The 23297-nt window shown below is 37.0% G+C and overlaps 1 protein-coding gene across 2 annotated transcripts; it reads right to left on the bottom strand.

The window, feature by feature from the left end:
* Nucleotides 1-16: 16 nt before the first annotated feature.
* zranb2 (zinc finger, RAN-binding domain containing 2) lies at nt 17-17890 on the bottom strand. Of its 2 annotated transcripts, none has more exons than XM_051705956.1 (10): nt 17574-17890; nt 16964-17016; nt 16698-16806; nt 11518-11600; nt 8943-9019; nt 8653-8802; nt 5050-5186; nt 3614-3673; nt 1242-1406; nt 17-1209 (listed from the first exon to the last, which is right to left on the bottom strand). In XM_051705956.1, exons 1-10 carry the CDS (start codon nt 17627-17629, stop codon nt 1134-1136), a joined length of 966 nt encoding a protein of 321 aa, XP_051561916.1. In that variant the 5' UTR covers nt 17630-17890; the 3' UTR covers nt 17-1133. The 2 variants fall into 2 exon arrangements, with proteins under 2 accessions (XP_051561916.1, XP_051561915.1); XM_051705955.1 differs by having other exon boundaries at nt 17-1004; nt 1254-1406; nt 17574-17887.
* Between the last annotated feature and the right edge of the window lie 5407 nt (nt 17891-23297).

Consider the following 23297-nt stretch of genomic DNA (forward strand, 5'->3'; position numbering starts at 1 on the left):
ATGAGTAAGCAAAAGCTTCAGATTAACAAGTGTTTATTCATGTTGATTACATATGCTATTTTACTGAACAGTAAATGTTTTCATGTTTCATATGATACTTGTCAGGAAGGGCAAGGGGGATGTTTCATGTTCGAATGTTCCTAATTTGATTTGCGGACCACAGCAAAGAGATAACCAAACTACCAATTTAGGTTAGCAGCAATGTGTACAGTACAAGTATTAATCATCAAATTAAGGGTTACTCAGTTCAGACCAAAAAAAAAAAAAAAAAAAAAAAAAGTTACAACAAAAAAAGGGCACTGAAAAACATTCACATCATTTCATCTGTCTGGTCAAGAGAAAATCTTTACAATTAAATAATAACCCCCCCCCCCCCAACATACTTACCTTTAACGCACAATTAGAAGAGGCAATGTTACGCCTCAGAGGAAAAGCTCTCTATACCCTAAAGATGCCCAGCTTCGTTAAGTAATGTTTAAACCAACAAAGTTTCTTAAGAGCTGTCCCACATCACAGAAGAACTATAAAACCAGCATCTGGTAAGTAGCCTTAAATCAACATTGTTTTATTAATAAACTGGATATTCTGACTGTAATGTCTAGGCAATGGATGGATTAAACTACTTCTGCATTATAATTTGCATAACTTCCCCATAAAAAATGGTGATGTCTAGAAGATGACGTGCCATTTACAGTCATAAACTTGAATGTTGTTGCTCTATAAACCCACCGACAAATACAGATTTGACACCTTAGTTATACTGTTAAGGGATTGGTTATTTGTTAAAAAAAAAAAAGCAGAAAATTTTTGAGAAGGTTACTTGAACAGGTGTTTAAATGTTTTGATGGAAATCATTAAATGAGAATTCAAACAGTTGGGCAGTTGAAATAGCACAAAAGAACTGGAGTTGGATCAACATGCAGTTTATGAAAGGTGTTTCTTTTGTTAATCATTTCTGTTTTGAGCTTGAGCCAGAGTGGGGAGATCCAGATGAGCTTCTGTGCCTACAAAGAAATAGAAAGAGACAAAGAGAAAGACCATGACCAATTAAGTGATTTGGTTCACAAACTCTTAAAACAGGTGAAAAAAATGTACTGTACAGTTTTGGAAATAATCTGGCTTGTTGCATTGTTTCAGACATGTTCTGTTTTATCATTCTCTGAGAGCCCAGTGTATAATGCAGAAGGACGACTGGTATCCAGGACCCCCCTGCCCCCCCCCCCTTTTTTTTTTTACACCACAGAAACCCAAACCTTTCAGACGAGTGTGATTGAGCGCGTCTTTTTTTGCGGTCACCAGAGGACGACCTGGAGCGACTCCTCTTCTGGCCTTTCTCAGGCGATGACGACGGGGAACGAGACCTCTTCTTCGAGGAAGTAGATCCCTTGCCAGATCTGGAGCTGGATCTTCAAAGGGGATAAGGTAAGCATTCACATGAGGTCAACAAATATATCTGCACTGACTGCTACAATAACTAGTGATGCAACGAAAAGAAGATTTTGGCCGAACCCGAAAATCCTGGAGACACTGGGCCGAAAACCGAAAATGCTTTATATACAGTATATTATATTTTTATTATACTTTGGAATATCTATCTGTCTAGTATATACTGTATATAGACCTCTATATATAAACAGACTTTTGCCTAACAATCAAATATTTACCTTACAAAGTGCTAATAAAGTACTTACGAACAAAGGACAAAAGCATAACATCCTATTCCAAGTTTTTCTTGTATCTGTCCAGCATCCATATTTTCAGTATTGTTGTGAGTGAATGGGGAAAAATAAACTGAGTTTATCTGTGACAGTGTCACTCACTGGTTCAGTTTCAGACAAAAAGCTATTTTAAATTTGGCCATTTGCACGAGAACGCGAGCGGTTTGAATTGGACTCGCATTTGACACCGCTGATTTAGAATGCGGCTCGGCTTGAACCGTAGGTGAGGATATTTTACCATGATATGTGATGGTGGCTCAAGCTAAATGGCCTCACAGCATCTAAACGCACGGAAAAGCACCCTTTATTAATGCGCTGATATCCAAGAGAGCGATCGCTTCATTACTTTTGGGAATGTAGACTTTAGGCAACTAGGTAAGGCAAATACCACCAGAATGTGCATTTGCATTTTAAATTTCACAGCGTGCTTTTATAAACTCCTTTGAGTGTTTTTGTGCTGTGGCGCTTTTTCGTGTGGAGACACACATATACACACTGTACAGATGCGCTTCTCAATTATAATCTTGTTACCATCAATATACACCAAACAGCCACAACATTAAAACCACCTGAATAATATTGTGTAGTTCCCCCTTGTGCTGCCAAAACAGCACCAACCCGCATTTCAGAATAGCATTCCGAGATGCTATTCTTCTCACCACAGTTGTACAGAGCGGTTATCAGAGTTAACGCAGACTGTCATTTTGAACCAGTCTGGCCATTCTCCGTTGACCTCTCTCATAAACAAGGCATTTATGTCCACAGAACTGCCCCTCACTGGATGTTTTTTGTTTTGGCACTATTCGGAGTAAATTCTAGAGACTGTTGTGTGTGAAAATCCCAGGAGATCAGCAGTTACAGAAATACTTAAACCAGCCCGTCTGGAACCAACATTCATGCCACAGTCCAAATCACTGAGATCAAATGTTTTCCCCACTCTGATGGTTGATGTGAACATTAACTGAAGCTCCTGACCCGTATCTGCATGATTTATGCACTGCAGCCACATGACTGGCTGAATAATCCAAACCAGTTCTGTGGACATAAATGTCTTGTTGATGAGAGAGGTCAACAGAGAATGGCCAGACTGGTTCAAAATGACAGTCTATGGTAACTCAGATAACTGCTCTGTACAACTGTGGTGAGAAGAATAGCGTCTCAGAATACTATTCTGAGATGCGGGTTGGCGCTGTTTTGATGGCACGAGGGGGACCTATACAATATTAGGCAGGTGGTTTTAATGTTGTGGCTGATCGGTGTATATTTAAACATTAGCTGCTGTTTACATCTTTTCACATAAAACGCTGCATTTTCTTCATGTCAGTGTCTCTGTTACTTGATTTTAAAGTAACAGTTTTTGTTCAGATTTTCAGCTTTTTTTCCTCCTTCGGCCGAAAACCGAAATGCGCATTTTCAGCGGACAAGATTTCGGTGCATCCATAACAATAACATTGCTACAGGAACCGAATAGAAGGAAAAATCCATCCACCCATCTAAGTAAATGTTTAAATTTCTGAATAAGACTGCAGTCGTCTGACCAACAACTTTTCAAAGAATGAAGTGAAAACTGTCAGAGGTTTGGTAAAACTTAAGGCTCTAATTGCCTGCTAGATGTCACAGTGTGGGAAGATAAATTGAGATTTTTGTGACACTGAATAATCAACAGCTTTTAAAGAACATGTCTTACAAAAGAAAGCTCTCAACACCTACACACAGAATAAAGTAAAATAAAAATCCTGTTTAAAACAAATATATAAAGCTACATCTCAGAGCTAGTATTTTATGGTTATGAAAAGTCAACTTCTGTTCAGAAGCAGAAGGACAAAGAGTTCACTAAACCCACTGCCATTTCACACACACTCTCTCCCCTGGAGAGTGCATGTCACCTCATTCACCTGGAGTTGGACCTGGAACGAGAGCGAGATCTGGAACTGGATGAGCTCCTGGACCGGGATCTGCAAAACACCAACATTAACAAAAAAACAAAACCAATTTTTCCAAGAAAGTTTAAGACCCTCTGATAACAACTCAAGAAAAACCATCAGAAAACTACCAAATACAAGTATTCCAAGGTTTAATTACCAAAACTATTTACATTGCAATCTAGCTATCTTCTATAAATCACATTAAAATATTGTCAAACAAACGCTAAACCATTAAATCTTTTAGAATTAAGTAAATTCAACTGTAGTTATTGTACATACAGAGTGTAGGGGTGTAAAAATGCATCGATCCAACAAAGACAATTCAATGCATCGTTTACGGAAATTAAGAATCGATTATAATCACTATATTAATAATACCCAATGTGTTACAGATGCTGTCTCAGATTACATGTACCTTCCCACCACAGGGGTGGAGCACGCAAGATTGAAGTGAAAAAGTGCACTTTGAAAGTAAGAAATGATCCCAAAATGAATAGGAAACTCGCAGTTACCAAATCCCATGTAAACCCGCCTTTTCATGCAACTAATAGATAGTTTTTAAATCTGTGACCCTGCTCAATTTCAACATGGATCTTATCTGCTTGCACACTACATATTTCATTTGTAATTATTGGTGCAATAAATGTTAACATTCAAATCTATTATGCTTATTCCACGGTTTACGTACCGTCTTTTTGCATTTTTGCATCAAGTCATTGTTGCATCAGACATTGTTATCCTTTATTCATATTGGATGTCTATGATGGATACAACATATCTGTATGTACCATATCATGTATATATGTAACATAATTCATATCAATAATGCATGTAATGTTATTTTTCTGTTTACATATGCAACCACAAATAAGCTTAGGAGACCTAGCTGGAATCACTCAGCACGGACTACAGGGGTGGTAGTCAGCATCTTTACTCGCTGAGCTACCCAGGCCCCCCGTTCTGTCTAAATTAAGAATATTTAGTAAAAATGGTTCATCTTTTTCTTTTTATAATTGTGAAACTTTCCAAAATAAATCAAACTGAACTGGATGAAATTTAATCATGACCAAATTTGAGATTTCACGATGCATCGTAATCGCTAGGTAAAAAATTGGAATTGAAACGATGTCAGGGCAAATATTTACACCTCTACAAGTGTATATTTAACACTTTCATGTCAAAATTAGAGTACAATTAATTAAAAAAAAAGAATATATATATATATATATATATATATATATATATATATATATATATATATATATATATAAAATACTACAAGGAAGCAAACATGGAAAGAAGGAGAAATTACACATTAAAACAGATTAATACGATAAGATTTGAATAAAGATTTGAGCTGATACTGACATTTTGCTTGGAGTTACCCTTGACCTGTACCCTTTTACCTTGACCTAGACCGGGAGCTTGAACTGGATGAACGAGAGGATGTGCGCGAAGAGCCTGACCGACTGCCTTTCTTTTCATCATTAGCATCCAAATCGTACTTGGACAAATCTGCATCTTCATCGTCATCATCATCATCCTAATGGGGTAAAAATAAATAAGTGCAAAAATCACGTAGAAGTCATTAAAAAAAAAAAAAAAAAAAAAAAAAAAAGAAGCTCTAACTGGCTAGCTCGTTAAAACTGCGAATGATTGGTTGCTCCATTTACAATGAACAAAAATGGGTTTGAGAGATTAATAATCATAATCTTACCTGCATGCTTTTATGTCCACCTACTGTATTTATATTGCAAATGGATGTTTTTATGTTTTTGCTTGGATTAGATAAAAAATGGAAAAATCTCAAACAGAAACATTAATCAAATTAACAATTGTATGTTCTCATTTTATTTTTGCCATTTATTGTATCACACTGAAATATAGCGGAGATCAGATTTCCTTTCAATAGACTGTTGAATGATGTAACCGTATGTGACACTTCAAAAACAATAAATAAGGTGATGCAGCACCGTCTCATGCAATTGTTCTGTCTTTCTGTATTGGTTAACATTCAAGATAGATAAAACTATATTATTTACTTTAGTTGATTATGAATCATCAGATCACACTGTTCATATATTTATTTCATGTTTTACATATTAGATTTAGTCTGCAACACATTGTTAACTTCATACATTCAGTGCAGATAATGACAGCGACATATATAATTTTGGCTTGCATTAAATACACATTACACGCATCATGTTCTGTAAAACATCAGCGGATCTCTGCACGAAAGACCTGCGATCTTTAACGCCACGGTGCTTCTTCACTCCAACAAAGTAGGAATCATGGTGGGGTAACGTAAATTAAATAAAATAATGAATGAATGATAGTATAAATGAGATGAGGAACGTGAATGTCATCACAACTGTAAGAGGATGATTGACAGGTCAGTGTGGTTAAAGGATGTACGTGACTTTGCGACCAATGGGTCTGTGGTTTCAAGATGCAATTTTATGACAAATACTCACATATACTTTATTCAACACTCATAAGTGTGTACTTTTCAATTCCAAAAAAAGTAGATACTTTAAGGGCGTAGTACAAGTAGGCGAATCGAGATGCAGCCTTTAAGTCTGCATTTAAAAAATATTGTTTTAGCGCAGCAGTTAATTAACAGGCAGAATATTCACCCTAGAAATCCTTAGTTTTACCACACTTGCTTGGAGAGTCAAAACTGTATTATATATCCTTGTGCAGTTTTCTTCGAGAAAGCGAGGGAGGCAGTGCGTCCTCAAAAATGTGGGTGAGAAAATTAAATGACTGCATAAATAAAACAAATAAAATATTACGAAATTTTGCGAAACTGCTACAAACATTATGTGTGTAGCAGTCATATTTATAGAGTAACTGTCAAACTGTGACACCAGCAGATAAAGTTTCAAAGGATGGCAGTGTCTCTCACACCTCCCTTGTGCTCATTACGATTGATGTCATTAAGCTTCGGCATGGCGTGAATGTGTTGGTGGGTAACCACAAAATACAGGCGAAAAGTCACACGAGGGAAGAAAAAAAGCCCCCCGGTTAGCGCCGATTCGTAAAAATGCACTGTCAATCAATCAATGCAATAGTGCCTGCCTCTCATGCACTCGCACTGGGTCTCCGCAGATCGCTATGAATGGGATGAAATGATGGAAGTGGAGAGACTATTTACAAAGTAACCAACACACACACACAAAAATAATAATAATAATTTTTGGTCACATCCAAATTGAAATGTACTTAAAATGACTTGAAATATCATGAGCCGGTTTTTAGTGAGCCCACACAATGTTTACGGAGATGACGACTAATGATCCAAAAATAAGGGGAGTATAAAAAGTAATAGGCAAACAGATTGAATTAAATATGCTTGTTGCTGTATTGCTGAATGTATTATTTTTGAAGCAATGTAAAAATTAAAATAATTATAAGCATGAGGAGTCTCTGATTTGATTTAATAAATAGTTTCTAAAGATGAAGATACAAAAATATAAGAATTGTATGCTTATTAACAGTGTAGGATAAAAGGTTTTTCATGTGCCTTCCCATAAGAAATCCCTTAGATTAGTCCTCCGTCCTATCAGTAATGACAACTGATCCTAATGCGCAAGTTTTAAACCGTCTGAATGCCTAGATGTTTGCTTTATGTTCTAGCTCTGTTCGCGTGGCACACGAAACTTAATACTGAAGAAACATCACCTGACACTTGAAAAGAAGCAGTAGAACAAGAGCTAAAAGCACTTTGGAATTATTTCGGATTCACTGCATATTGCACCGCTTGCTTTGAACGTAGATGTTAAATACACTGCAAATGAGCAACACGACAAAACTAAAATGATCCCGTTCTAATCAAGGCACAGACGCGGTGTAAATAACTGATTTATTATGCTGATTATACGGATTTATTTTTAATGAGAGCATTCGCGATAGTGTAGAACATTGTGCGGGGTGTCATTCAGCTTGTGTTGAAATGCACGTCTGAAACAGTGTAAACCTGCAGTGAGTGACAGCAGTCATTGTAATGGGAGAGTTTGTTGCATTGCTCGATTTCTGTGTACAATTTATTAAAAATCTAATAATTGTTTTGTCATGTTAATAAGTAGGACAATGTGAATTTGATTTGTAAAAAATAGCAATAAAGTAATTCAGCTTAACTGTTCTAAGTGTGTTTTGGAGGTGTAGCATAAAGAATATGGCATGAATAGCATATTTCAGCAATCACCGTCATTATTATCGTGTCTGCTCTAATAAGACACGTTTGCCACGCAGCTGGTATTAGTAGATTTAACATTTTCACGAATCGCACAAACTCAGATCGCAAATGACTGTTTTTAATTTCCAAAGTGCAACCACTGAGGCCAAAAATAATCTAACGATGATCTTACATGAACAAGATCACCATTGAAGATCTAACGGGATGAATGGTCCCATCTCACCACCAAATGGCTTACTGAACGCAGTAACTTGGTCGATTTAAATTGGCTGTTAATACGTTTGAATATTGCATGTGCCATATTATTTACTGTACGTGGACTAATAATTTAAGCAGTAATTTAGCAATAATTTAATTTATTCTATACCATAGATATCAATTTAAAATAATAAGTCACGGTAATTTAATATTAATAATCGCGATTACAATATCAAGGGCAATAATCGTCAATTATGATTTTTGCTATAATCGTGCAGCCCTAGTGTGCAAGTATGAGAATTTTTTATTTCATATACAATACCTAGCCAAAAAAACGTTGCATACTCTAATATTTCGTTTGACCGCCTTTAGCTTTGATTACGGTGCACATTTGTTGTGGCATTGTTTCGACAACCTTATGCAACATCACAACATTTATTTCCGTCCAGAGTTGCATTAATATTTGGCCGAAATTTACAACTCAGACCAGAGTGACTGATAAAGATTTTTACTAGCGCAACCTCTGGGTACTACTATGTGCGCTAACTCAAAGAAATGTCCAAAAATGGTTAATCATTACCACCACAAATACTATAGAAAAACATCTTACATCAAGTTTGTATTTTGAAAGATCTCCATCTTCATCATCCTCTTCATCCTCATCGTCTTCATCATCATCATTATAATCCTTCTTAGGCTCCTCTTTCTTTTCATTCTCATTTTTGCTTTTGCCCCGAAACTTCTTCTTAATGCGCCCAAACTGTGCAGAAGACCCACAGCATAAGTTTTCATAAAGTCTTTTATATATATATATATATATATTACTTATAGGTAAAAGATTCTTCTCACTGATCTTCATGTTAACATGGTGATGAAGTTTTGCACTGAGAAAACACTGACCTCATCGTACTCTCCATCAGACTCCTCTCGCTCAATGTACACCAAGTTCTCCCTCTCGTTAAACCCTCCACCATATCCTGTTAAAAGCACATTGAGTATGAACGTTAACCAAGAATTAATATTCTAGTCGAAATAGCAGTATATTAGCTACATTTTAAAATGTAAAAGCTGTTACATCACAAATAATCAATGTGCCAAGTATCCAATTGTAGGATTTTTGAGTGCACAGAATACCCAAGAGGTTTATTTGCCAAAATGTGCAGTTTAAATGCAAAGAACACTGCATGGAATACTGCAACCCGCAATAGCAAATTTACCTTCCATTTCTATAAGCTATATCAACCCTAATTTCTTGACTCAATATTTGAATGAATTGCCAACAGTTAAAAAAAACTGCAAAAAGACATGAGGAAAAATTGGATTAAAATGCACAACAACCACAATTATTTCTGAGATAAGTGGATGTCACTCACTGAATTAAACATGCTACGTGTAGTGAGGTCACGTGACCATAACGTGGCGTGCTACTGTTTAAACCTTGTGCGACTTTCGGGACATTTTTGACTTTTTCATTTTAGTTTTCTCTATCATTTTGGCTGCATTAATGCCAACGGCATAAATTTTGCCAAAGGTGTGTATTTTTTGGAGGAATTTTTATATTGCAACCTCAGTTCATATAATACATCTATAATACACTGTGTACACAAAATAGTTACACTCAGGACCTTAAGGACAAAAATGTCCCCATTGATCCCAGTGCCATTAAAGCATAAAATAATTTATTCTATGATATTATGCTTTCATTCCAGAGCCCTGGCTTCAAAATATATTTTTTTTATATTTTCCACCAGATGGCGCCATTTTTCTCATGTTTAGCCTATGGAGCAAATACATGCTTTTCCCCCCTATTTTCTGTATTATAGAGCACTGAAGGCCAGTTTAATAAATGATGCAGCTAAAATTGTGTGGGTGTGTTGGTATGGATGTTAGAGTGTGTTTTGTATGCGTGTATTGAGAAATTATGTGTGTGTGTGTGTGTGTGTGTAAAAAAACAACAGTGGCATTATATAAACAAACTGGCATTTAAAGGGTTAAAATCCTGAAAATGAATGAATATTTGGTAGTTATGATCAGGACTGATGTTGGTTAAAAAATCTATGTCAGTGAAAATGGAAAATAATATTAATATATAATATTTTTATGGCAGTTTTTTGACGTGGATGTTTTTGTCCTCTAAGGTCCTGAATGAGTTTTTTTTTTTTTTTTATCTGACACTGCACAAAAAATAATAATGCATCAAAATCAATGTTGTTGCTAATCATTGGCATATCCCAGACTGTGATAATCCCCCCCCTTAGCATTTAGTATATGGAAAATAATTAATTTTTTGTGTTTCTTTTTTCATAAAATGGCATTACATAAACAAACTGGCATTTAAAGGGTTAAAATCCTGAAAATGAATGAATATTTGGTAGTTATGATCAGGACTGATGTTGGTTAAAAAAAAAAAAAACTAATTGGAAATTAATATATAATATTATTATGGCAGTCTTTTGATGTGGACATTTTTGTCGTCTAAGGATCCCTGAGTAACTTTTTTTATTGATGCACAAGGGTTAAATCATTTATAATTACATACTGTGCATTGTTTCTCAATTTGTTTTTTTAAAACCAGCATGGTAGGGCTGGGCGATAGAACGAACTTGATATTTATTGCGATAAAAAAAAAAAAAACCCACGATATCGATGATAAGCTCGAGTCATTTTTTATATTTAGCCTGTGTTCTACATCTAGCCAATCAGGTGTGTCGCTAAAAACGCAAGCAGTTCGCTTTCTCAGACTGTATTGCTAACATTCGCTGCCTTGCTATTGATTAGGCAACAACAGTCACTGCGGTCTGGGTCCAGACCCCAGATTGATTCCAATTGCCAACCAAAGACATCATGACGACGGTTGCGCACTCTTAGTGGATGAACAACAGTGCTGTGTACACCAGATCTGATCTTTCTGCTCTGTATTCTTGAATATTTTTCTCTAGCACCAAACACGCTTCACTTATGTCCTGTCCCACTCTGTACGCGTTGCCTCCTTCCCCCGCATGTGAGTAAACACGAGGCGCCGCATAAGTTAATGCGATTCCAGAGCGCCTTTAGATCATAACGCTTTCTCCTTCTAAATTTAGCTTTATTAATCAGCATGTTACGAGCCTTTAATAATAAACAAATAGATTTCTCTAGATCACCTCTGGCATGGATGACAAGGAAAGACATTACTAGTTTGTAGCCTAGTCTCTCAGTTTAATGAAAATATAAAAATGGTCCATTCAGACTTTTACATTTTCTAAATATGCTCTAGAGATTATTTTGACTGTTTAGGATTTTTTTCTTCTTCTGCCAACTTGGAAATAAAAAAATTAAAAAAACATGCAATGTGCATAGGTGAATGTATATCGTGATAATATCGATATCGAACAATATGAAAAAGAATATTGTGATAATATTTTTGGCCATACTGCCCAGCCCTAGCATGCAGTATGCAGCAAGTATTGTGCTAGTACTCTAGACAATGACATACCTGTTCTTTCCTCCAGTTTGGCATATTTAGGCGTGTTACACATGTTGCACTCTGATCTTCTGGCCCAGTTTACATTGCCACATCTAGATTCGTAGAATCAAGAAGAGTGTAGTTATAAATAACTTTTGCTATGTTAGAACAGTTTCAACCTATTAAGTATGGAAGGCAGTCCCTTTATTAACAACTAACTAGTTATTTATTAACTGACAAGTGGCCTGATGTACAAATGTTGCATACACACAAAATGGGCATTGAAATGTGCGTAAGCAATTTCCCACGAACATATTGCGATTTATAAAAAATAACCTTGGCGTAAATGTGCGCGCACCGTCCGGACACTCTTGACTGTGCGTATGCACTCTTTTACTGGTGTGTGTGAATTGGCGACTACAGCTGGACAAATAATGAACAGACTGATTATAAACTCTGATTTTCATTTAATTCACATTTAGAATAAAAATGTAGTTAAGCACTTGAAACAGAAGTAATCATCATCAAGCCAACAGTAGGCTATATTTTTATGTAACTAATTGAAAAAGCATTCAAATATAAGCTGTAAAAGGGAAATATTGGTTTAGGATGTGCTGTGTTTGGAGAACTTTCCCGTGTCATAGAGAAGGAACATACAGTAACTAAAAATGACAGTGAATATTTCTTAGTCTGAGATATTTTCTGTTCTATTACAATCATGTACTGAGATAAGTACAGCATTTGAATGAAGATTATCTGTAATGCGATGCACGCTCGACTCTGACTGACGAGAAATGGCTCGGTAAAACGGACAGTAGCTAAAAGACAGGCACTGCTGGACACATTCAGTAGTCGAACAGACCATTGGAGAGACATGTCTCATCAGAAACAGTATTGTACAGCTGCAAACAGGTACAGCAGTGCACATCAAATGAGCATCAAATGTGCTGCCTGCTCCACTTCATCCTGAACCTCATCGCAATGAAACCCCCGTTCTAGTCTAATAAAAGCATTATGAAAAGTACATTAGCCATTCAGCTGTTTTTTGAATATAAAATCCCAGTCAAATATAAAATCTTAATACGATGATATCAGACAATGCTGCACAAAGAATTTTTTTAATTTTCGTTTTGTTTTCAGTACTAAATATTTAACTTCTCAATATAAACACCCTTAAAATGATTTAAAAGGTTTTCTGAGAAGCAAAACTGCATAGGTTAGATTTATGTCTGCAAAGATAAAAACATTTTGCCAAGGGATATTCAAGATATATTTTTTGTAAATGTTTCTTCATGGTGCAGCATCTAATCTTTTGGCACATGTGACATTTAGTCTCATCTCTTAGAATACAGTTTCTCATACACATTTAGGAAGAAATTTAAGCAGAGTTTTATACATGAGGCCCCAGCTCTCATTAACAGTTTGAAACACAGGGTATCGAAAACAGTACACAGAGAAGTCTATATTCTGAATCTTTTCTCTTGCATAATCAAGCCAGTGCCACCAGTTTCTCCTCTAGATGAGCTTTTTGGCTCAAAACTTTAAAGTCCTAACAGTTTTTGAGTCTAACAATTGTTTTTCCATTCACTGCAAAAGATGCATTAGAGCAGTGGTTCTCAAACTTTTTCAGCATGAGGCCCCCCTTGTGTAGGGTGCATCCCTTTGTGGCCCCCCAAAGAAAATTCATGACACAAAACAATCTCAAACTTACAATTTTAATTAAACCAAAAACATATTAAATTATACGATGCTGGAACATCAGCTCTGTTGGTTGGTATCCTTATTTCTCTTATGTTTGATTACACAGAATTTATGATAAATTCTATATTTCATAAAATGGAACAGATTGTCATAAAATAGAAATAGTATTGTGTTGAAACTGATACTTTCAGAAATGCTTGTTTTGGAGAAGTGCAACAAAAGTGAATAATATTGAACATTAATTTACTATTTCCATAGTAGATGAATATTGAACATTTAATTTACATACATTTAATCAGAATTTGCATTAAACCTTTAAACATTTTGATGTGGTAATAAAATAAGCTTTTTTAAGCACTGTAGTAAAATGTCAGTGGCTCCGTGATTTTGTTTGCAACTTGGACTGCGTCTGTTTTTTTTTTTGTTTTTTTTTGCACCATAAAACAAATATAAAATGTCTACTCAAAAAGAAATAATTTAAATAATTTAAAAGAAATTATGCAATGCAGGAACATCAATTTAATAACAACTACTGTACAAAAGCGCACAGCCTGTCTTAGTGGGAAGGGTGACACTGTCTTTCTTTGCAGAGCTTATCAATTCTAGGTGTTATTGGTGACAGGCAAATTCTCAAGTCATCTTCCACATTAAGCCATGCCATGTATTTTGTCTTTATTGCCATCATGGCTGAGAAAGATGTCTCACAAAGATATGTGGTTGGGAAAGGCAACAATATTCTCATGGCCTGAAGAGCAACCTCCTTGTACTCCTTTTCAACCGTGGGCCAAAATTCCGCTGGGGTCTGCTGATTAAATCTCATCCTGAGAGTGCGATCACTGGATAATTCCAAAAGTTCATCCACAGCCTTTCCGTTGAGGCCACTGGCCATCACATCACCATTATTTAAACCATGATCAATGGAAACATGCAACTGCTTCATGCTGCAACCACCCCAATGTTGAAGACAAATCTACGCCCTTGGTTGAGACTACTAAAAATGTCTGCAACATAGGCCAGTTTTGCCATCCACTGTTGGTCGGAAAAGAACAGTGCCAGGTCAGGTTTATGTTCTTTGAATAAGTAATGGAGCTCATGCCTCAATTCTAACACTCATTCCAAAACTTTCCCACGTGAGATCCACCGCACCTCCGAATGGAACAGAAGCTGATCATGTGCTGCCCCCATTCTCCGTGCATAGTTTTGCGAAGAGACATGACTTCAGTGGTCTTGACTTAAAGTTCACAGCTGCTAATACTGCTTCCAGCACATAGTGCAGGTCAGGTGCCATTGATTTTGATGCAAGTGCTTGACAAAGCATACAGTGAGTGGCTACGATCTTTGGATTTATGGCTTGAATTCGGGTGACAACTCCACTCTTGTGCCCAGTCATTGTCTGTTTGCACTGATGGTGCGGCAGCAAACACTTTTCCCAGCTCAGATGTTCTTCTACCATGAAAGTCTCCAACATTTTGTCCTCACCCGTAGCTCTCCCCTCGAGTTCTTTGGAAAATAAAATATCTTCCAAAATTTTACCATCCCATGAATATTGAACGTACACTAACAATTGCGCTGCGCTGCTAACGTCAGTGCATTCATCAAGCTGAAGCGCAAACTGCTCACATGATTTCAGTCAGTTGAGATTTCACATCAAAAGAGAGGTCCTTGATCCGTCTGCCTACTGTATCGTTGGACAGTGGTATGGATTTAATCTTGTTTGCAGCCTCCTCCCGACCATCACTCAGCACATATCCACTGCTGCTGGAAGTATTAATTCCTCCCCAATCGTGTGTGGCATTTTACATTTGGCTATTCGCAGGGCTGCAAGATAAGATGCTTGCTGCGCTTTCTTGGGAATTGTCATGATGTTAGTCAGTCGTACCTTTTGCTTTACATATTCTTCTTTCTTTCTCTGGAAAAAATCCTCACTTTTATTTGCATGCTCCGGATGAACTGTTGCGAGATGTCGGTTGAGTTTATATGGTTTCAGCGCTTCAATGGATAAAATCTTCAAGCACAATGTGCACTGTGGTCTGCCGTCACTATATTCCATGAAGCCATATTTTATGTACGAGTCGTCAAATTTCGCAATTTCGTTTTTTTCACACTAGGCTCTTCTGTATTAACTTAATCAGCTAAGAGACTATATCTTCTATCTAAAAACATATCCATTTGAAATAGTCTCAGGTTTTATCAGCATGTGGCTAACAGTACTGTACACTGTACAGTATATCAACGGATGTCTCTGTTTGGTGACATTGCAGCTGAGTGTGCTGTGCATAATTGATTTAATTTATTAATATTTCTCATTTTTATGTACACCGTAGTTCAAAGGTTGACAATTCCGTTGACATAAAGGTAAAATAAAAAATAAAATAAAAAACATGTACTAGAATTTCTATGTGGCCCAGTTTGAGAACCACTGCATTAGAGTATTACCTGAACATTTCTACTGCAAGGTCAGATGTTCATATTTTCTGTCTTTGAAATAGTTGAGCATTAGAAACGAAAAATCTATAGGAAGTTCTGTCCTTGTCCTTGGTTCAATACAAAAAAAGCTCAATCGACAGCATTTGTGGCATAATATTGATTAACACAAAAAATTATTTTGACTTGTCCCTCCTTTTCTTTAAAAAAAAAAGCAATAATCTTGGTTCCAGTGAGGCACCCTTTTTCATTGTAAGTGAATGGGGGCCAGTTCTTTAAGATTAAAATACTCACCGTTTCAACGGTATAGCCACAAGACAAAGGATATGCATGTAAACATGATTTTAGTTTGATAAAATCACTTACTAACCTTTTCTGTGTAAAGTTATAGCCAATTTTACAACTTTGTTACCATGATGATGTAATGTCAACAAACCCTAAAACAAGAGTAGAAATTATGATTTAAATAACTTTACAGCTCAAATAAAACAAGCTTTATCAGAAGAATTAATGCAAGTGATTTTATAAAATTATAAGTTTCACATTTCTGTGTTTAAAGCCTCCAAAATTGGCCACATTCACTTTCATTGACCCCATTCATTTCCATTGTAAGGGCCTCACTGAAACCTTGATTTAAAAAAAAAAATTTCAAGAAAGGGAGGAACGAGTCGAAACAAATTTTTGTGGTAATCAACATTATGCCACAAATGCTGTCAATTGAGCTTAACTTGTATTGAACCCGGAACATTCCTTTTAATAACTTTTAAGCCGCAAAATCCAATGCTTGCTGGATGAGAATCTTTTCAGCAGTTAAATATAACTCCTATGCTAAACAGGAAAGACTGTGGAGTATTTACATGTTGCTTTTATGAGGAAGATAAGTTACATTCTTATTTTCCTGCTCATCTTATTCTTATCTAAATAATTTTCAAGTGAACTGACTACAATATCCTACATCAATATTGTAGTTTAATCAATATTATAATTTCTGAGGGCAAGAGTTATTATTAATTATGAATATTTTTTATAAGACAGTGTAAACTCACTGGTCCACTAGATTAAAAAACTGTCACCATTATACCCACGTTTTGCACTGCCAGTCATTTGCACTGAAGAGACCTCTGCTCTTCTCAGCCAGGGTCTTTCCAATCTCTGTTCCCCCTGCTTTCATCATCTTTGCTTCAGTTGTTTTTTCTGTTAAAACAATCCAAAGTACTGACAATTTATGCTTATTGACTTGAAAACGTACAATACAGAGCATTAAAGGCACTCAGTGTAGTGATTGTCCTTGGTGTACCACTCGCCAATAGACAAATATCATTGACTATACACACAACTGTAAATTACTTACCCCTGCCACATCTGTTACAGCTCGTTCTTCTAGCAAAGTTGACATTTCCACACCTTAGATAAAACAAACAACAGGACAGGTTAGGTCTCTAGTTATTATTAGCATCAGTCTACATTCGTACTCACAAAGCACAGGCCACCTCACTCCCACTTTCCAACAATGGTGAAAAGCTGCATTTATGCACACAGTAAAACTCAGTGCATTTACAATATAAGTTTAACAACAATAAACGTTTCATTAATGGTCCCAAAACAAGGCAGTTACTAATAAGGACGATATAGTGGCAGTTAGAGTAGGTGCACAAAGCTGCTGACTAGCTAACATAAGAAATATGAGTGTGTAACTATCAAAGTACCTGTATCTGCTCGAAGATTTACCAGATTTGATCGGTTAAAATTTGGATTTGAAAGAAATTCATTTAATGACAGTTAAAGGCCCATTCACACGCACTATAAACGTGTGCTAAAGCTAACATATAGCGATGCTAACAGTAGCATGTGAGCTTTTCTCAGCCAACGTTCATTTTCCCACACATTTGAGTTTGAGTACTACAAATATACTCATATCCACAATTTAGTATCTTTATAAATCACTATTCAACATCTCTTACTTTTTATCGGGACAAATCCAGTCTCCGTCGCTGACGCGAAAACTCTTTCCAGACATATTCGTCCTCCCAATTGCCCGCCACAATCCACCGCCAGAGCAAAGAACAAGACCTTGTGAATATTAATATGTTTCTGGCACCAAAACTACTACGTTTGAACCTAACAATTACTGCAAAAATAAAACAATTCAAAGTGTGAAACCGCGTAACACATTGGCTATCGAAGCAAGCGAGACACACGGGTTTTGTTTCAACACCTAGAAAAGTCTCTACTTAGACAGCATCTGTGAACATGAAAGGCGCCCGTCTGATGGTGTCTAGATAGGCAACTTACTAGCTTTTGTACCACATTCACAAACTTTTAGGCGCTTGAAGAGCACCAACAGGACCTCTTGTTATCGTTACCAAAGTGTATCGAACCTTTATTAGATTTATTTCTTAAAATAAATGTATTTGTCTAAGCTACGTGAGACAGGAAAACATATTAATGATACTCCTAACTGCGTAAATGAGTTTGTCAGGCTTGGCACGGATCAAAATTCATTTTGAGCTGTTTATTTTTGTTTTGTTTATTTTGTGTCATTTTTTTTAAACACTCATATTCAGAAGATGTAGATAAGACAATTCAATTACAAATATGACTAGATAATTTGCACAAATTAAGAACATACACAATAATGGATTAGTGTTCATTACACGTGCTCGGTGAAACTGCTAAATTTGGAGTTTTATGACTGATAATTAAAACGACGACATACATATAACAAACAAAGTAAACATAGACAATTAAAAGCTACATTTTCAGATATGTATCCCATTTTCTGCGCTTTCACGTTTGACTTGGTTCTTGTGCTCTAAATATGACCACTAGATGGCAGATTGTCTTCACTACAGAACAGCCAGGAGAACTAGCTGACTGAATTTGGCAGCAAATTTATCTTTACACTTTGCAGCATTGCTCCCAGTGTTAACATTTATACATGCATTTCAGAAAAGAGTCAGTTCCACAGACCTTCATGCCACTGCCATATGTTTGGAAAATACAGATATCCACAAACATGCTTACAGATCTCTGATTCTTGTATTGCAGATGCTAGTTTTAAGAAATGCCTCACACGTTGTGCCAACGTTTTGCAGACCTTGGTTTGGTTTGGCATGAAGGCACACACATTGCTGGGCCAGATGGAGTTGAGACATCCCTCCCACTGTGAATTCTCAGTCCTGCAGGGACTTAGATAGGACCCATCCTTGCTGGTGCTCTCCAAGCTAAGCCTGTCCTCTGTTCTATGCCAAAATCACACTGTTTCAGAGGTCTCTTTCACAGCTGGTGCATTGCTTATGAGTCAGAGTGCCCACATAGTTTTTCAAGTGGGGGTGTTTAAAAATATCAGATGCACACATATTTTGGTCTTCATATACAGTAAATGATTTACTGGACGGACAATTCTTGTCCAGGGAGTGAGGATGAGATAGACTGAATTAGATAATATTACGTATTAATATCAAATGAATTAATGGTAAATAAATAATGGTCAATGACAAATACTTAAAGAGACAGTTCACCCAAAATGATAATTATCTCATCATTTTCTCACTCTCATGCCTCCTCAAACTCATATGATTTTCTTCTGTGGAACACAAAGATATTCTGAAGGATGTATGATGTCCATACAGTGTAAGCCAATGGGGTCCAAAACATTCTAACTCAAAAAAGGACATAAAGGCAGCATAAAAGTAATTAATACAACTTGAGTGGTTTAACAAATATTTGTTCATTTTTGACAGAAATAAAAAAAAATTATTTAATAAAAATGGTGTACTTTTCTGAGCAGTACAAGACTTTGTGACTTTTCCTCCATTTGCCAAGTGGTTGTAAAAAAACCCCCAAAAACGACACCTTTGGTATTCGTGGTCAAAATTGACCGACAATTGAAAATGAATGGGAAAGACAAAAAAAAAAAACAAAAAAAAACAGAGCGATTTTTTTTATTTATCTGTCAAATGCAATCAATAAATAAGCCACCATGCAGAAAAGAAAAAAAAAAAAAAAAAAAACAGACAGAAATTACAGGGTGAGACTCTAAATCACCCTCAGTGCAAAACATACACACCCACTCACACACACCAATACACTTACACACACACAAGAATGAATTGGTGTGACTTTAACACAACATTTTCTTTTTTTTTACATTTGTGAAATAAAAACAATAAATCCACCACATTGCTGAACATGCACACCCAGAAATGAAGGGTTGAGATGATACACACACACACACACACACACACACACACACACACACACACACACATGTTGGTTTTGCTATACTTGTGAGGACCCTCTATAGACATAATGATTTTTATACTGTACAAACTATAGATTATATCCCCTAACCCTAACCCTAAACCTAACCCTCACAGAAAACTTTCTGCATTTTTACATTTACAATAAAACATAGTTTTGTATGTTTTTTAAGCGATTTGAACTATGGGGACACTAGAAATGTCCTCATAAACCACATTTATAGCAAAAATACCCTTGTAATTACCAGTTTGTAACCTAAAAAAATGTCCTCGTAAACCACTTAAACCTAACCACACACACACACACACGCGTTGGGTTTTCAGGTTTAATGGTTTTTTATACTGTACAAACTTTATATTCTATCCCCTAACCCTCACAGAAAACATTCTGCATTTTTACATTTTCAAAAAACATAATTTAGTATGATTTATTAGCTATTTTCCACATGGAGACTGACTGATTGTCCCCATAAAGTCAAAAATTTCAGGTTTTACTATCCTTGTGGGGACAATTGGTCACCACAACATAGGGAATACCTGGACACACACACACACACACGCACACACACACACACACACACACACACACACACAATAAAATGCTAAACTTTGACAAATAATAGTCTGATAATTTCTAAACATATATCAAAATGCATATCTTGTGATAAAATATAAAATTAGGTTACAACAAGCCATCAGATTATACAGCAGGTGGCTCCAGCCATTATTGGCTGTTACTGGCATGACATGGTTTTCAAGACATGTTATTTATATTTTGTTCACCAGATAGCAGCAATCTGCCTCCAATTTATACCACATTCTCATATTTTCATGTTTTAACTTACAGAAGTCAAGTTTAACTTATTCACTATAAATCTTGAGAAAATCGAAGAGAAGAATTTATTTAGCATTTACTTTTTATAGCTCGCAGCCTTGTATCAAATTTTCTTTGATAAAACAGCCAAGAATAGATATGCAAATGTATTAAAATTAGCCTGTCATCCTACTATTTTTGTGCGTGTGTATGTGCAAAAGACCAATACACTTTTCAGCAGGAGCTCATTGAAATTAAAACACTTCAACTTGAATAATTAATTTCTTTATCAGTAGAATCATGAGAGATTCTTTTCTGATAAGTGGCTTCTTCTTCTTTTTTTTCCTTCTATTTAACAGCTCAAAATGCTTCTGCTATACTCCTAATGACTATTCAACATCTTCACGTCTCTCTTCCCCTCACCTTGTACTTCTACACAATCAATGATAATGTGTTGTCAACACAACTAATGGCCATAATCGGTCATGGGTGCAAATGAGTCTTTGGGCTGGCAAATACCAACGTCCAGTCCAGTGCTTGGTCATCCCTGAATGTTCCACTCAGGTAGAAATTATTTCCCTCCTCATACAATTTAAGTGAGTTCTACCTGTTGCTTGTCTTTTTGAATCAAAGACAAGTCAGCATCAGTCCACATCAAGGAATTGGATTTAAAAACAGAGGTATTTTGGCATAGATGAGTTGACAGTGAGGTGCTTTCAGCTTGCTGGGCTGTTATGTAAGAGGTTAGGAGTATCTTAGGAAAGCTAGCTGCCAGCTGTGCTCTTGTTTGGAAGAGAGCTGCTGTCTTGTCACCTCACTGTAATCTCTCTAATACATATTCATTGTCAGTGCATGGGAGCACTTCTCATTCAGAAGGTCACATGCAATGGGCCTCCATTTCAATGGGTTTTTGTGCACTGAATAAGTCAAAGAGAGGACAGAGACACTGGGCAAATATTCTAATCTAGATGAGTGCTATCATGTCTTTATTTCTATTCTCATAGTTGACCTCATGCATGGATGCTAAACCAATAATAATGTTCAGTGTCATGTAACGTAGAGGGACATTGCACAACATAAAGTACTTGTGACGAAGAGGAAGGCGTGGCCGGGCAGAGAGTATTCACGGCCAGCGCTGAGTTGCCCAATCAGAGAGGGAGAGACGCACGCAGCAGTGTTTTGTGTGCGCGCTTTTGTTATGTTCAGTGTTTTATGTTGAATTAAAGTCTTTTTGATTGTTAATCCAGTTCCTGCTTCCTCCTTTCCTGATGAACGAGAGGCTTGTCTGCCACACTGGTGCCGAAACCTGGGACTGGAGGAAGACGTGCCGTCAGAATGCCCTTGCCGCTGAAGGAGGATCGCGATGCCGAGGAGAAGAGTGTTTCGATGGTACTGGAGCAGTCCGCCAGGAGACAGAGGAGCGGCTGCCGTCCACCAGGAAGCGGAGAATACATTGCCGTCCGCCAGTGGACGGAAGAGTCGCTGCCGTCTGCAGGGAGCTGGTGGAGGAGCCGCTGCCGTTCGCCAGGAAGTGGAGGAGCTGTTGCCGTCCGCCAGGGGATGGAGGAGCCACTGCCAGCCGCAAGGAGGCAGAATCCAGTGCCATTGCCCGGCGTTGCAGAGGATCGCTGGACAGCTGGCTGAGGAACGAATGGCAGCGTGGTCAGGAACCAGAGTTTTTTTTTAATATACTTTTTCTCTCTCTCTCTCCTTCCCTCTCTCTCTGTCTCTCCTGCTATCTTTCTCTCTCCCCTCCCCAAGTCCTAGGAGGCGGGGAAGACCAGCCGGCAACGGAATGGCCAAAGGGGCAACTCCTCCACTCCAGGAATGGGGTTGGGGGGAGTAAGTCAGACTGGAGGTTTTCCCCAGCCTGAATCAGGCAGTGGGGGTATGTGATGAGGAGGAGGGCGTGGCTGGGCTTAGAGGATTCACGCCTGGCGCTGAGTTGCCCAATCAGCGAGAGAGAGATAAAAGGAAGAGCCAGGGATGCCAGAGCAGGAGAGAGAGATGCACGCAGCAGTGTTTTGTGCGTGCGCTTTTGTTAAGTTTCAGTTCAGTGTTTTATGTTGAAATAAAGTATTTTTGATTGTTAATCTGGTTCCTGCTTCCTCCTTTCCTGATGAATGTGAGGCTTGTCTGCCACAGTACTGTCTACTATTTTTACATAATGCTGGTGAGGTGAGAAAATTGCATGCCACATGTGATAACAGTACATCAGCCCAAGTCAGAGAGGGAAAGGTAAAAAAAAAAAAAAAGAGGTGAGGTGCCATTTATAAAGGTAACATGGCCTAATATAATATTTAGATAGGATGTAATGTGATCATTAGAGGTAATGTATGTAACAACCATTGTTGGGTGTAATTTGATTACAAAGTACCTAACCCTAAACCCCTAACCCTGACTTTCAATTAAGGTAATTACTTTTAAGTACATTAATTGGATCACACATATTTCTAAAATAGTATTATTTATGTACAATTAATTTAAAATATGAATTCATACCTATGTTCATATGAACCTCTTTTTGTGTTTTTAAGATATCTGAAGCGTTTGCGACAATGAACAGGAGGAAATGTAGACATTTGAATAAATTGAGTGGAAAAACAAAA

Source organism: Myxocyprinus asiaticus, chromosome 9 (genome assembly GCF_019703515.2).
Source record: "Myxocyprinus asiaticus isolate MX2 ecotype Aquarium Trade chromosome 9, UBuf_Myxa_2, whole genome shotgun sequence".
Classification (NCBI taxonomy): Eukaryota; Metazoa; Chordata; class Actinopteri; order Cypriniformes; family Catostomidae; genus Myxocyprinus; species Myxocyprinus asiaticus.

What these genes read in the sequence shown, in the direction of transcription:
- zranb2 (XM_051705956.1), bottom strand. Translation starts at nt 17,629, where the DNA reads ATGTCTGGAAAGAGTTTTCGCGTCAGCGACGGAGACTGGATTTGTCCC. An exon ending in TGGATTTGTCCCGATAAAAA is followed by an intron (nt 17,017 to 17,573) that starts GTAAGAGATGTT and finishes GTTTTATCTAAG; the next exon opens with GTGTGGAAATGTCAACTTTG. An exon ending in CGTTCCAGGTCCAACTCCAG is followed by an intron (nt 1,407 to 3,613) that starts GTGAATGAGGTG and finishes TCCCCTTTGAAG; the next exon opens with ATCCAGCTCCAGATCTGGCA.